Source organism: Somniosus microcephalus, chromosome 14 (genome assembly GCF_052327205.1).
Source record: "Somniosus microcephalus isolate GS21.2 chromosome 14, FLI_Smic_1.0, whole genome shotgun sequence".
Lineage (NCBI taxonomy): Eukaryota > Metazoa > Chordata > Chondrichthyes > Squaliformes > Somniosidae > Somniosus > Somniosus microcephalus.
The window spans coordinates 79,923,109-79,936,045 of NC_141000.1; the positions used below are offsets into that span (position 1 = coordinate 79,923,109).

Consider the following 12,937-nt stretch of genomic DNA (forward strand, 5'->3'; position numbering starts at 1 on the left):
TCTTTAGAGGATGACTATGATGGAGTGAGGTGCCAATGCCAAAGTGCCTCCTTGTGTGTTAGTTGGTATGATTGCATTAGGATGAGGGTGAGTGTGAGGGGTGGTTAGTCAGAGGGGGATGTGAGTATGTAGATAGAGAGGGATGGGTGGACATGCAAAGGTATGTTGGTGTGAGGAATGATGTGCAGGAGTAGGGTTGGGAAGGCAGAGTGATGGGGATGCGGTGACAGGCACAGCAGGATGAAGTTGAGTGTGGCTTTGCACTCACCTTTCCTGATCTCAGGAGATCATTGAAGCGCTTCCGGCACTGCACCCAGGTCCTCCGCACCACATCCCTGCTGTTGACTTCCTCTGCAGTTTGGAGCCAGGCTCTTTTTGTCTCTTGGGGAGGTCTCTTGCGCCTTCAGCAGGGCAAAGGATCTCTCTGCGTGCTCTGACTCCCTCCACAAGAATATGTAGTGAGTCATCGGACAACCCTGGGTGCAGCCCTCTGTCTCTGTGAAGCCATCTCTGCAAGGCTGAGCAATAACCAGATGGTGCTGTGTACTGCCTGCACACCCCTAGATGAACCTTCAAACACAATGTGGCCAAGTCTGCTTTAAATATCCCTGCTGCAAATGAGTCATCGATGATGTCATCGGACCCGCACTATTTAATAGGGCAGGGTAGCTCGCAGGCCTGCCTTAATAGGCGCCATTAACGGAAAGTCGATCTGAGGAGCGGGATGAAAAGAACGGGGTTCCGACCCGCAATGGCGACTGCCCGCATCCAACCCGTCTAGGTAATGAAAATTCCGGCCAATATGTTTACAAAGAACTTGGCACATCAGGACTATCTGTCAATACAATCACCTACATACCTTTATGCTGGAATTAGGAGCTTTATTGGATTAAATAAAGCACACAACTCACTCCTTGCACTTTCATTGGGGCTTTTTTGCTCTGAAGTAAACACCATCACATTATTGGCTGTGGTATAGAGAATCTCTTAAATATCAGCTATTATGAAAAAAGTAATGTTCTATAACGGGATTGCAGGCACATTCTTATCTATATTGTGCCCTATCTAATGACATGCTAAAGTTCAGTGACTATAATTCATATTTCTTTCTTTGCAAAAGGTACTGCTGATATCCATATCTCATGGAAGTCTGATGAAACTGGTGCTGACGTGCTGTCTTGCCACTCTTCAGGATGGTACCCAGCCCCAGTGATTAACTGGAGCGATACATCCGGTAACGGTTTGAACAAGGATTGTAAAACAACCCTGACGCCAGACAACAATGGATTATTGAATGTGTCATATGACCTAAAACAGCAGCATAACTTGGCGAATCAGTATATCTGCTCCATGAAGCATAAGTGGATGGCAGAGCCTAAGCGTATTCGAGTAGCATTCTCGGGTGAGTTTATTTGTGAGGTTAATGCTCATGTTAAAGGTAACTTAACAGACCATTGTAAGAGTTGTGAAAAAGAAATATATCTGTTGGGTAGAAGGAGAATCACAACAAAACAAGACCGTAGAGGCTGAGTAAGGACAAAAATAACCTGAAGGAGAAGCAGAAATATTTTAAAGACACAGGAAACCTATGCCTTGAAATTATACTGCGTGATATTAGAGTGAACATGTAACACATTCATTTGCAATTCCTTTGGTACTTTTAACGGAGGTGTTAACCCAACAAGAGGGATTCATGAAATGTTTATTTGCAAACAGAGTGGAAACCCAGATCGATAATTTAAGGGATAAATTGGGTATAACGGTTACCCCATATTAGGAATTGACTGATACGTTAGAATTCTTTATAGCCGTCTTCACAAATAGTTGGATTAATGTCTTAAAATAGCAGCTAAAGTAAAGTTTATGCATTCTGTTTTAGTATGGGAGTATTGCATTATGTGATTTCACCTACAGTTCTAGTTTTGTAAGGCTGTTACAGTGTAAGCTGTTAGTGACCAAAAGTGAAGAATCTTTTTCTTGAATGTGACTCTTAATCTGCCAGTTTCTTCAGGGGTTGAAAGCTTAACTGAGGAATATATACAAAACCCAACATATTTGTTTCAATAAGAAAACAGGGGTCTACTCAAACAGGGAGGAAACTTTCTATCCATGTTAAAAATTAGCATCTTTATCTGTACTGTACTTGAAACTATTCTTGAGGAGGAAAGTCAGGGAATGTGAGGACAGCCACTTCAGGACTAAGCACATTTAGAACCTTGTGAGTAAATCAAAATGTTTTTTTTTAAAGTAATTTTACATGAAAATTACAATCTGCTCAGCTGAATTAATTAATTTTGGGATATTTATACTGGATGTAGCTCATGAGAAGCTTCAGAAGATTATTGTTAGTGGTGCTGAATGATTGGGAGCTATTTTTTGCATTCTTACTAACAATCACATTTTGAGGAAGTGCACATTTCAGCACTGTTAAAACAGCAGCTAAAGAAAATGGACACTTCTGTTATTTCTTGGAACTGAGGATGAAGTAGCCCAAGGTTACATATATAAAATGGGCATCACCCATACTCTTGCATTTACAGTAATTGTAATTATAAGATATCTTGAACAATTATATTAGATATTGCAGGACTCTAATGTGATGGCACTGTTTTTACACATCTGCATCTCATAACAGCACTAACTGAAGAAATACTGATATGTCTTTATATTTCCTTTATTTTCAGATGGGGGAACCATGATTCGTTTAGATGATGGAAAAAAATTGTCAGATTTATAAATCAAAAGCTATGTTGCCTTTGGAGCGTGTAAATAATTTCTCAGAATAATTTCTGGGTCTTGTAAATCTGAAGTTAATTGCGTTGAACGTTGCAGACACAAGCCTTTGTCTCGACACTTCAGATGAATAGAATATGTCCTGTAAGCTGTAAATCATTCTATAGAATGCTCAAAGTTTGTATTTGTAATTGCCTGTAGGTGCTTCTGTAATAGAATTTTTCCATTTAGAACACTTAGTTCTGTCAAATTTTCCCTGTCACACAACCGCTGTGATCCTGTGTAATTCCCCTAATTAAAAATACTTTGTCTGAATCAGCAAGTAGGCTCTGGCCAGCAGCTGCTGTTGTGGAGCAGATTAGTCAACCATCATCTGAAAACTTAAGATCTGCCATTTTTTCCAGTAACTGAAATTTCTTTTGTCTAAAATAAGGATTTAAAAATGAAAATATAATTCACCTCTCTTTAGTTGATGCTTCACTATACCATGATTACATTTATCCATTGAATTGTCTTTTAAGTCTTTCAATAAAGGTTTTTCCTTTAAGTCCTTGGTTTCTTCCAAAGGCTTGGGCTTAAGCTTGTTGTTTTTCCCAGAGCATTGACTCTGTGAGCTGTATTTGGATTGTGCAGTCTGAGCATGAGCATTGTACCTAATTCCCCAGATACATCAGTACCCTTCAGTCAGTTGTAGTAATGGAATATTTTTCTTAAGTTTCTCGCAGTAGATTTTCTTAAAATAACTTTTGGAATTTGTGCTTGTTTTTCAAAGCTTTTTTGAGGGACGTTTTTATTAAACAGGCTGTGTGTGCATGCGTGCACTTGTTTGTGTGTGCAAGAGAGTGAGAAAACATAATCGCCTACTGTTTAGACACCTTTTTCTATAAACTTCAGAAAGTATATTAACCTAAGCAAAAGAAAGACTGAGGTCAAAGTGAGAAGTGGGTGACGAAGGTTGTGAAAGAATTTGTCTTCATGCTTACAGTTCAATTTTCAAAGAATAAAGCTGAATTTTGAAGCCAAATAATGATCTCACCTCTGTTTTATTGATGGTTGTTAATTGCATACAACTGAGAGAAATTCTAATTGCTTATAACTAAGAGAGAGAAAGCGAGAGAGAGAGACATGGGAACAAAATTGAATGTCAGTGAGGCAAAAATGGGTGATAGCAGTTTAGCCGTCGATTATACACAATGCCCAATTTTCCTTTCCACAGAGAGGGTAGAATTTCCACGCGGGTTCTCCTCATTTCCTGCCATAACTTTGGCAGAATAATCAGTGGAAACCCTAGGGAAATGGAGGAGATGACCATTTGTGCCATTTCTCCAAGGTTGCTGTCCACCTACCACTGAAGTTACAGTGGGGGGATCAAAAGAACCATCCGTGAAAATTTTACTCCACAATGTTGTTGTTCCTTCTAATTTGATTTTTTTTTAAAGAAAAACAAATTTAATTTTGAAAGTAAACAATGGCTTTTTGAGGTAAACAGAGAAGAAAGGTGGGTAGGAAGGGAAGGAGAGGAGAGAAACAGGTTGAAGGTGAGGAAACCTCTGATCTCTCACCATCTGCCTTTGGAGGGCAACTGGGAGTGGAGAGGCTGAAAAATACTGGTACAAATGGGATCTACATACGCAGGCCAGCGGGCAACTACATCTTTCATTGAGTGTACTGACCCATCGCTGTTCATCCTCATCTGAGAGTTCCCTCGCCTTGCCACGCCCCATCTGGTGGCAATGTCTTTGCTTTGCTTGAGACTCCACCCCAAGCAAGGCTGCAAGGCAACTGGCAGGGAAGATGAGATTACAACATATCTAGATCCCAACATCAGAGGGCTTTAAACTTTTATCTAGTGTCCGGCTTCCCCAGAATGCAAGGGGCTATAGATCATATCCATGTAGTAATAAGGGTTGCACCTCAAAACCTCCTGCACTTCTTAAATCACAAGGAATTCCAGTCCCCAATAAATATGTGGTATGAAACCAGCAATGTAAGATCTTGCACATCAATGCAGGAAGCTGCCATGACACTGTAGAGTTCTCAAAATTCCCACATTCCCCAAAAGTTATGAATAAAGGGACCCTGTATGGACAAGTTATTAAAAAGGGTACCCAAAATGGCTTCTGAAAACCTTGTGACCAAAACCGACAGGATTTTAAAAGCAAGGCCCTGCAAAAAGGCAAGCCCTGAAACGAAACCTAACATGCATGAATCTGTGAAAAGACTGTAAAGCCAGACAGCTAGATAAACACAGAATATGCATTCTTCATCTTGGAACAGATTAAGTCAGAATGGACCTAATCTTGAGGCCATCAACTTTTTGCATACATAATCGGTAACAGCTCACAGGTAGCTGCCAAGCCAGGAAACCCGATTAAATTTCATAAATAACAAACAGCCAGGATATCAAAGCCATTAAAACAAGGAGACAACCACCCCAGAAGTCGTTAAAGTAAATGACTGTAATCATTTTAGACGAGCCCGCCAAAAGTTAGACGAACTGACCTGATTTGGTGCGCAGATAAGGGGTGAAGAACCGGGTATAATTGTAGGCCCACCGGTAGCCAAGGGCTCTCTTCCTCTTCGTCCTCTCCTCCCTTCCCGCACTGCTCGACACCGAGGACGCCCATTACAACACCGGGGGCCAGATTCAGGAGGAGGATAGAACCGAATCAAACAAGCACAGGACACACAGGCTGCAACTGGCCAAACGAGACGAGACGAGACGAACGGTAAAACCGGTAAAGGCAGAGAAGGGCAGCGGAAAGACGCGTTGGGGGACAAACGGCCTAGTTATAAGCTGGCGTTTGTTGAATAAAGTGGCGTTCAAAGCATGGGTAGTAAAAGCACATTGACATTATAAACTGCCAACCGAGCCCCAACCATCGTAAAAACCATCGGCAACCAAACCGCCTGAGGAAGGAGACGAAGACCCATCGCGAATCAACAAAGATGTTGACGAAGGAGGGGTACTTTACTCAGACGACTCCATCGCCGCGCCCTGTGACCACGTGATGACGACGAACCCCAAAGGACAACAAGAGTGAACCTCAAAACCCACTACCAGTTAAATCAACAAGTTTCGAATTGGTGAGCATGAATTCCTGGCCCCTCATAGCTTAATCTAGTTAGGTATTGGGGGTGGGATAAGGATAAGGAGATTTTTAATGTATTTGTTTCCCTCGATGTGCCGTGTGTTCCCCATTCCCATATAAGTGTAATTGTTTATGCCTGTAACTATATCAGTAATTCTCAGTAAGACTGTTATTGTGCCTTTAATAACATTTCCTGTGAGGGTGCCGGTCAGTTCCTTCAGTAACCCCTAGATGGCACCTTCACTGGTTGGTTTCCCTTTGTTAATTGTGACTAGTTTTTCCTGTGTTTATTATTTAATTGCCTTTTTATTAGGTTTATTGGTTTCACCTGTTTTTGCTTGTATTTAAGTTCTGTGGTTTCTTCCCTCTGGGCTCAGTCCTGACAAGGGAGTTAGTCTCGACTAGGTGCTCAGTCTCGACTAGGTGCTCAGTCTCGACTAGGTGCTCAGTCTCGACTAGGTGCTCAGTCTCGACAAGGTGCTCCGTCTCGACAAGGTGCTCCGTCTCGACAAGGTGCTCAGTCTCGACTAGGTGCTCAGTCTCGACAAGGTGCTCAGTTTCGACAAGGTGCTCAGTCTCGACAAGGTGCTCAGTCTCGACTAGGTGCTCAGTCTCGACTAGGTGCTCAGTCTCGACAAGGTGCTCAGTCTGGACTAGGTGCTCAGTCTCGACTAGGAGCTCAGTCTCGACTAGGTGCTCAGTCTCGACAAGCCTTGACAAGCCGGTTGCCTTAGTGGTTGCTTGTCTTGAGCTCCTATGTCTATAACTGTTTATCTGTGTTATGTTTTGCTTGTATTTAAGTTCTGTGGTTTTTCCCTTTGTTCTCGGTCTTGACAAGGTGCTGACAAGTTGCTCAGTCTTGATAAGGTGCTCAGTTTTGGACAAGCCAGTTGCCCTGTGGTAGCTTGTCTTGAGCTCAGTTTGGACAAGCCGAGTGCCTCATGGTAGCTTGTCTTGAGTTCCTATCTTGACAAGCCGGTTGCCCTGGGGTAGCTTGGCTTGAGCTCAGTCTTGACAAGCCGGTTGCCTCATGGTAGCTTGTCTTGAGTTCCTATCTTGACTAGCCATTTGCCTATGTGGTAGCTTGTCTTGAGCTCCTATGTTTTGTGACTGTTTACCTGTGTGATTCTAGTAAATATCTGCTTCTCGCCTCGTCTGTCTGCACTTGGGTCCAGAACCAGCCTCGCCCGGACAGCACGGCCCCGTGTCTACACGGCCCCGTGACAGCAACCCTGACAATTTGTGGTTTTCTTGCACCAAACCACTTGTCTACTCGATTTTCTGTATCGCCGCCTGTACATAAGTCCGGTGTCTAGAACCCAGGGGTGTGGGAGCGATTCGAACCACTCGGGGACAGTCAGGGGCTGTGAGGGTGCCAGTCAGTTCCTTTTTGTAACCTCTAGATGGCACCTTCACTTGTCAGTCTCCTGTGTTAATTGTTCCTAGTCTCTGGTGTTAATTGTTCCTAACCCTGTGTTAGTTTTTAATCAGCCTGTTAGCTGTTTATGGGTGGCACCTGGTTTTCTTGGTATATAAGTTCTGTTGTTGTTTCACTCAGTGCTCAGTCCTCACTAGGGTGAACCAGGGAGTTAGTCTTGACAATGTTCCTTGTCTTGACTAGGTTCTCTGTGTGACTAGCCTTTCCTCTATGGCAGCTTGCCTTCACAAGCTGGCTGCCATAGTTCTCTCGAGCTATGTATCTAAGTCTGTGTTCTAGTTCTCTCGAGCTATGTATCTAAGTCTGTGCCATAGTTCTCTCGAGTTATGTATCTAAGTCTGTGTTTTAGTTCTCTCGAGCTATGTATCTAAGTCTGTGTTCTTGTCTCTGGATTTAAGATGTATTTAAGTCTTGTTCTGTTGAGCTGCTTGTCTTGGTAAGGTGCTGTTTGGACTAGCGTGTTGCCATGTGGGAGCCGTTGGGATCTTGTCTTGAGCCTTGCATTGGAAGCCGATTACCCTTGGGGTAGCTTGTCTGGAGTTGTGCCTCGGCAAGCCGGTTGCCCCTTGTGGTAGCTTGTCGCAAGCTCAGTATAGACAAGTGGGCTTCCTCATGGAAGCTGTCCTGAGTTCCTATCTTGACTAGCTGTCTTGTAACTTGTCTCTAGTTCTCTTGTCTCTAGTTATGTATATTGCTGTGTCCCTTGTGTTAATCTGGTTATGTGTAAATCTAGTAAAGTTCAAACAAAGTACTGTATATTTGTCTCTTGTCTGGTTTCTGCACTTGGGTCCAGATCCTACCTCGCCCGGAGAGCACGGCCTCGTATTTATACGGCCCCGTGGCTCCCCAACCCTGACAGTAGGACTGAGCCCTACATGGACCCAGTAGAAACCAACCGGCTAAGGTTTGAAACACTCGAGTTAAAATTTCAAGTTTTCTTAGGCGATATAAATTCTCGAGTTAAATTTTCTAGTTTTCCTGGGCAATTTTTGAGTCTCCTAGGAGTAAGACCCCACTGTGTTAAAATTTTAAGTCTCCTGTGTTTAAATTTTTGTGTGAACTTTCGAGTCTCCTGGGCCTTCATAGTGTTAAACTTTCAAGTAAAATTTGAGTCTCCTGGGCTGTTACTGTATTTAGACCCCCAGGTGAACTCTCAAGTCTCCTGGGCCTCTATTGTGTTAGACCCCCAGGTGAACTCTCAAGTCTCTTGGACCTTCATTGTGTTAGAATTTCGAGCAAATTTTCAAGTTTTCTGGCCTTTGTTATATTTTCAAGTCGACCTCTCAAGTTTCTTGGGCCTCTACTGTTAGACCCCCAGGTAAAGCTCTCAAGCTTCCTGGGCCTCTACTGTGTTAAACCCCAAGTAAATTTTCAAGTCTCTTGGGCCTCTACTGTTAGACCCCCAAGTAAATTTTCAAGCTTCCTGAGTCTCTACTGTGTTAGAATTTTCGAGAACTTTCAGGTCTCCTATGTTAAATTCAAGTGAACTTTCAAGGCTACTGGACCATTACTGTGTTAAACTTTCAAGCTCTTCCTGGGCCTTCTGTGTTAAATCCCAAGTAAATTCTCAAGCTTCCTGGGCAAATTAAGTTTTCAAGCTCTCGGGGGCAAATGACTCCCCCCTGTGTTTCTGTGTTTAATTCTCGAGTTCCTTAGGAAGAAGACCCTGTTGTGTTTTGTTATTCTTCTGGGCAAATGAAACTTTTGAGCTCTACTGGATAAGACATTCTCGAGTTCTCCTGGACAATTGAATTCTCAAGCTCTCTTGGACAAGTTAAATTCTCGAGTCTTCGCCCTTCTTGGATCCCTTCGGAATATAATCCATTGAGCGTGTTAACTTTGGAGAATGATGACTCTGTTGCTTACAAAGATTTTGGTCATATGATTGCCACGACATGTCCCTGCCGCTAGTGGATGAAGAGGATGATTTCGTCTTTAGATTTCTGAACATCTGTAGTTTGTGAAAAGTTGGAATGGAAGATATCATTGCTTGAGTAGCTAAGAAGATTCGCCATGTGTACTAAAACAGACTTTCAGTTTTTTGACTTGGCTCTAAATGCCCTGGAGGGTGTGTGGCTGCCTCTGTTTTACACGTGTGACTTCGGATTGATCTAGCTTAAGCCTTTAAGTCTTTTCCCCACTTGGTTATCCATACCACTAATTCAGAAGTTTAGAGAATTTAAATATTTGCTCTATGTTCATTTAAATCATTGTCCTGTGTCTTAGCGCCCAGTGTCTTAGCGCCCAGTGTCTTAGCGCCCAGTGTCTTTCGTGTCCTGTGCCTCTTGAGCCCTGTTTGTCTCTCTCTCAAGCCCTGTGTTTGGAACGTCAGGAGCCGTTCCTTGGGGAGGGGGTCCTGTGAGGGTGCCAGTCAGTTCCTTTTTGTAACCTCTAGATGGCACCTTCACTTGTCAGTCTCCTGTGTTAATTGTTCCTAGTCTCTGGTGTTAATTGTTCCTAACCCTGTGTTAGTTTTTAATCAGCCTGTTAGCTGTTTATGGGTGGCACCTGGTTTTCTTGGTATATAAGTTCTGTTGTTGTTTCACTCAGTGCTCAGTCCTCACTAGGGTGAACCAGGGAGTTAGTCTTGACAATGTTCCTTGTCTTGACTAGGTTCTCTGTGTGACTAGCCTTTCCTCTATGGCAGCTTGCCTTCACAAGCTGGCTGCCATAGTTCTCTCGAGCTATGTATCTAAGTCTGTGTTCTAGTTCTCTCGAGCTATGTACCTAAATCTGTGTTCTAGTTCTCTCGAGCTATGTATCTAAGTCTGTGCCATAGTTCTCTCGAGTTATGTATCTAAGTCTGTGTTTTAGTTCTCTCGAGCTATGTATCTAAGTCTGTGTTCTTGTCTCTGGATTTAAGATGTATTTAAGTCTTGTTCTGTTGAGCTGCTTGTCTTGGTAAGGTGCTGTTTGGACTAGCGTGTTGCCATGTGGGAGCCGTTGGGATCTTGTCTTGAGCCTTGCATTGGAAGCCGATTACCCTTGGGGTAGCTTGTCTGGAGTTGTGCCTCGGCAAGCCGGTTGCCCCTTGTGGTAGCTTGTCGCAAGCTCAGTATAGACAAGTGGGCTTCCTCATGGAAGCTGTCCTGAGTTCCTATCTTGACTAGCTGTCTTGTAACTTGTCTCTAGTTCTCTTGTCTCTAGTTATGTATATTGCTGTGTCCCTTGTGTTAATCTGGTTATGTGTAAATCTAGTAAAGTTCAAACAAAGTACTGTATATTTGTCTCTTGTCTGGTTTCTGCACTTGGGTCCAGATCCTACCTCGCCCGGAGAGCACGGCCTCGTATTTATACGGCCCCGTGGCTCCCCAACCCTGACAGGGGCAGAGTTGACTGGGCACACGCTAACCCCCTACAGAAATGGTGACCACGGCAGGACACTGGCAACAGGGGTGCGTTACAGTAGACAATGGTTCGGAAGAGCAAACCATGATGGAGGAAAGGATTTCTGATTATGTGTTTAGTAAGGTGAATATCACGTAGAAGTAAGGTGAATATCACGAAGAAGTGGATCACCAATCTGTTAAAGGCTGGGCATCCGGTAGATGCCGCAGCTAAATGGACAGAAGGAAAGGAGCACAAGAAGTCCCTAGAGAAGGCAGTCTGGCTGATGTGCTTCAAGAAGCAGGTCCAGCTTTTGGACAGGCTCGTTGCAGCACAGGCAGCCGAGATAAAGGAGTCAGCCCTGGAGATCCAGGACAATGCTCTAGCAGGGGAGAAGTTACTGATAGCATTGCAGGCCCTGAATCAGTAAAGGGTACAGTTAATGGGAGAACATAAGGCCAGGTTGGAATACCTACAGTGCCAGGTCACCGAAGCCAAGGGTAGTGAGTTGAGGTTGCGGGAAAAGAACGGCCCGCCTAGCGAGACAAGTAAGAGAGCAGGAGGAGAAAGTGAAGGATATAAAGGCAGCTTACAAGCTAGCGAGCGAACAGGGGTTTGAAGACGCAGATCATGGCCCCTGCAAGGAACAGATAGAGAATCTGAGCCTAGCCCTAAGGAAGGCAAAGGGCATGGTGTGCCTCATAAGCCAGAAGGCAGGCCAGGCGGATTTCACAGGGAATGAGGGGAGAACGGTTCAGACACCACAGGTAGTGCCAAGGGGGCGACCTGGTTGAGGAAAAGGAGGTCCCACGACCACCATCCGTAGCGCCAGGTTTTAGCGAAGTCTGGCGGCAAGGGGGGCTGGAGTCAGATCCGATGTGCCCAGCCCGGCATCGGAGGTTCGGCCCACCCGTTAATGGCGAGGACGAGGGACCCCTCCAAAAGCAGTTCGTATTACCCTATAGCTCCCAACAGCTTAGGGCTATATGAGCCATATCCCAAAGCTCTCCGAAAAAGGGGACCCCTCGATCCACTTCAGGGAAGTAGAGCAGGCAGCCAGCGTCAACGACTGTGATGGTGCTGAGCAGGCCAAAATGCTGCTATTCTCCCTGGAAAGTAGGCTCCTCCAATCCCTCTCTGATGAGCGTAAGAGGGGGCAGTGCGGGTATGAGGAGCTCAGGGATGAAGTTCTGGAGGCCATGGGGATGAATGAGGGAAGTCCTTTCTCCCGTGTGGAGAAGACAATGCAGCTCGCAGGGGAAACCCCACAGGCTTTCGCGGACAGGTTATGGTCGGTGTATAGGAGCGCCTGTCCTGGGGCACCTAACCGGGCATTCCTGAACCGGGATCAGCTGGCCCACTGGCTCCGTTGCCTGGTGGCAAACAGCTTGCCACAGGTCCGGGCCAAGGCGGAAGTCTGGTTCGACCCTAGGAATCCCCTGACCACCGAACTTACGGTGATCAGACAATTGACCCTAGCCTATAAGAACGGTAGGGGAACCGATGCACACCCACCTAAGGGGAAAGGTGCATGAGGTAAAACCCGGACAGGGTAGGAAGGAGTGGCATCAGGAAGGGAATAACCCTTCTAGCACTAAGCTCAATTGTTACGGGTGTGGGAAGGATGGTCACTGGAGGAAGGAGTGCAAAAACCCTTGGAAGGATAACAAGGGAAAGAATTCCACAGCCCCAACTCAAAAGGCAGAGGCAGTAATCCCTCTCGCCGCAGTCGAGTCATTTTTGGACACCATGAGGTCCTTATTGACTGGCCACGGGAGAGTAGCAGCCGCTACCGGTGCTGTGACCCCGTCAGCCCCATCCAACCCACAGCCCTGACTAGAACCAGCCCAGCCTGTCGACCTGTGTCCCCTTGAAAACGACGAGGGGAGCAGGCCCTGTGTTAAGGTGTGGGTTGAGACGGTGCAGGGGAGATATTCAGTGGACACTGGAGCATTCGGAAGACCCGACCAATCCACCCCGGTCTAACAAGACCATTTAGCCTAATGGGAGTCACAGGGAACGAGCAGGCTGGGGAAATGGCCAAACCTTTGGCCATAGATTTAGGACCCCTCCCTACCACGTGGGAGGGTAACCAAAGGACCAACGAGGTGGCCAAGCAGAGGGCTAGGGAAGGAGAAACTTGGGACCCCTATCGGACAGGTTCGGTGGCTGCAATCCGGGACAAGGAAGGCACACAGGGGGTAGCTTTGGCCTTGGACCTAAAGCAGGTCCAAGCCCAAGATCCCGTCCTTAAGGCAGTCCTGGTAAAGAGGAAGAATGGGGAGTCCGTAGAAGGCCCGTTCAGGGCAGCGGATGAGACTTTAAGGCAGGCTGCTAGGTACATTAA

General features: G+C 45.4%; 2 protein-coding genes across 4 annotated transcripts in view; both read left to right on the top strand.

Annotated features, from left to right (window-relative positions):
* Nucleotides 1–3,760, top strand: part of LOC147107607 (V-set domain-containing T-cell activation inhibitor 1-like) — a 28,726-nt gene extending 24,966 nt beyond the window's left edge. For all 3 annotated transcript variants that reach the window (XM_086006770.1, XM_086006768.1, XM_086006769.1), the window contains 2 exons: nucleotides 1,121–1,402; nucleotides 2,685–3,760. In XM_086006770.1, coding sequence (XP_085862896.1) covers nucleotides 1,121–1,402; nucleotides 2,685–2,737 — 335 coding nt within the window. In that variant the 3' untranslated portion in view covers nucleotides 2,738–3,760. The remainder of the gene's footprint in view (nucleotides 1–1,120; nucleotides 1,403–2,684) is intronic.
* Nucleotides 1–12,937, top strand: part of LOC147107608 (V-set domain-containing T-cell activation inhibitor 1-like) — a 116,888-nt gene that overhangs the window by 14,623 nt on the left and 89,328 nt on the right. The gene's annotated exons all lie outside the window — the stretch shown is intronic.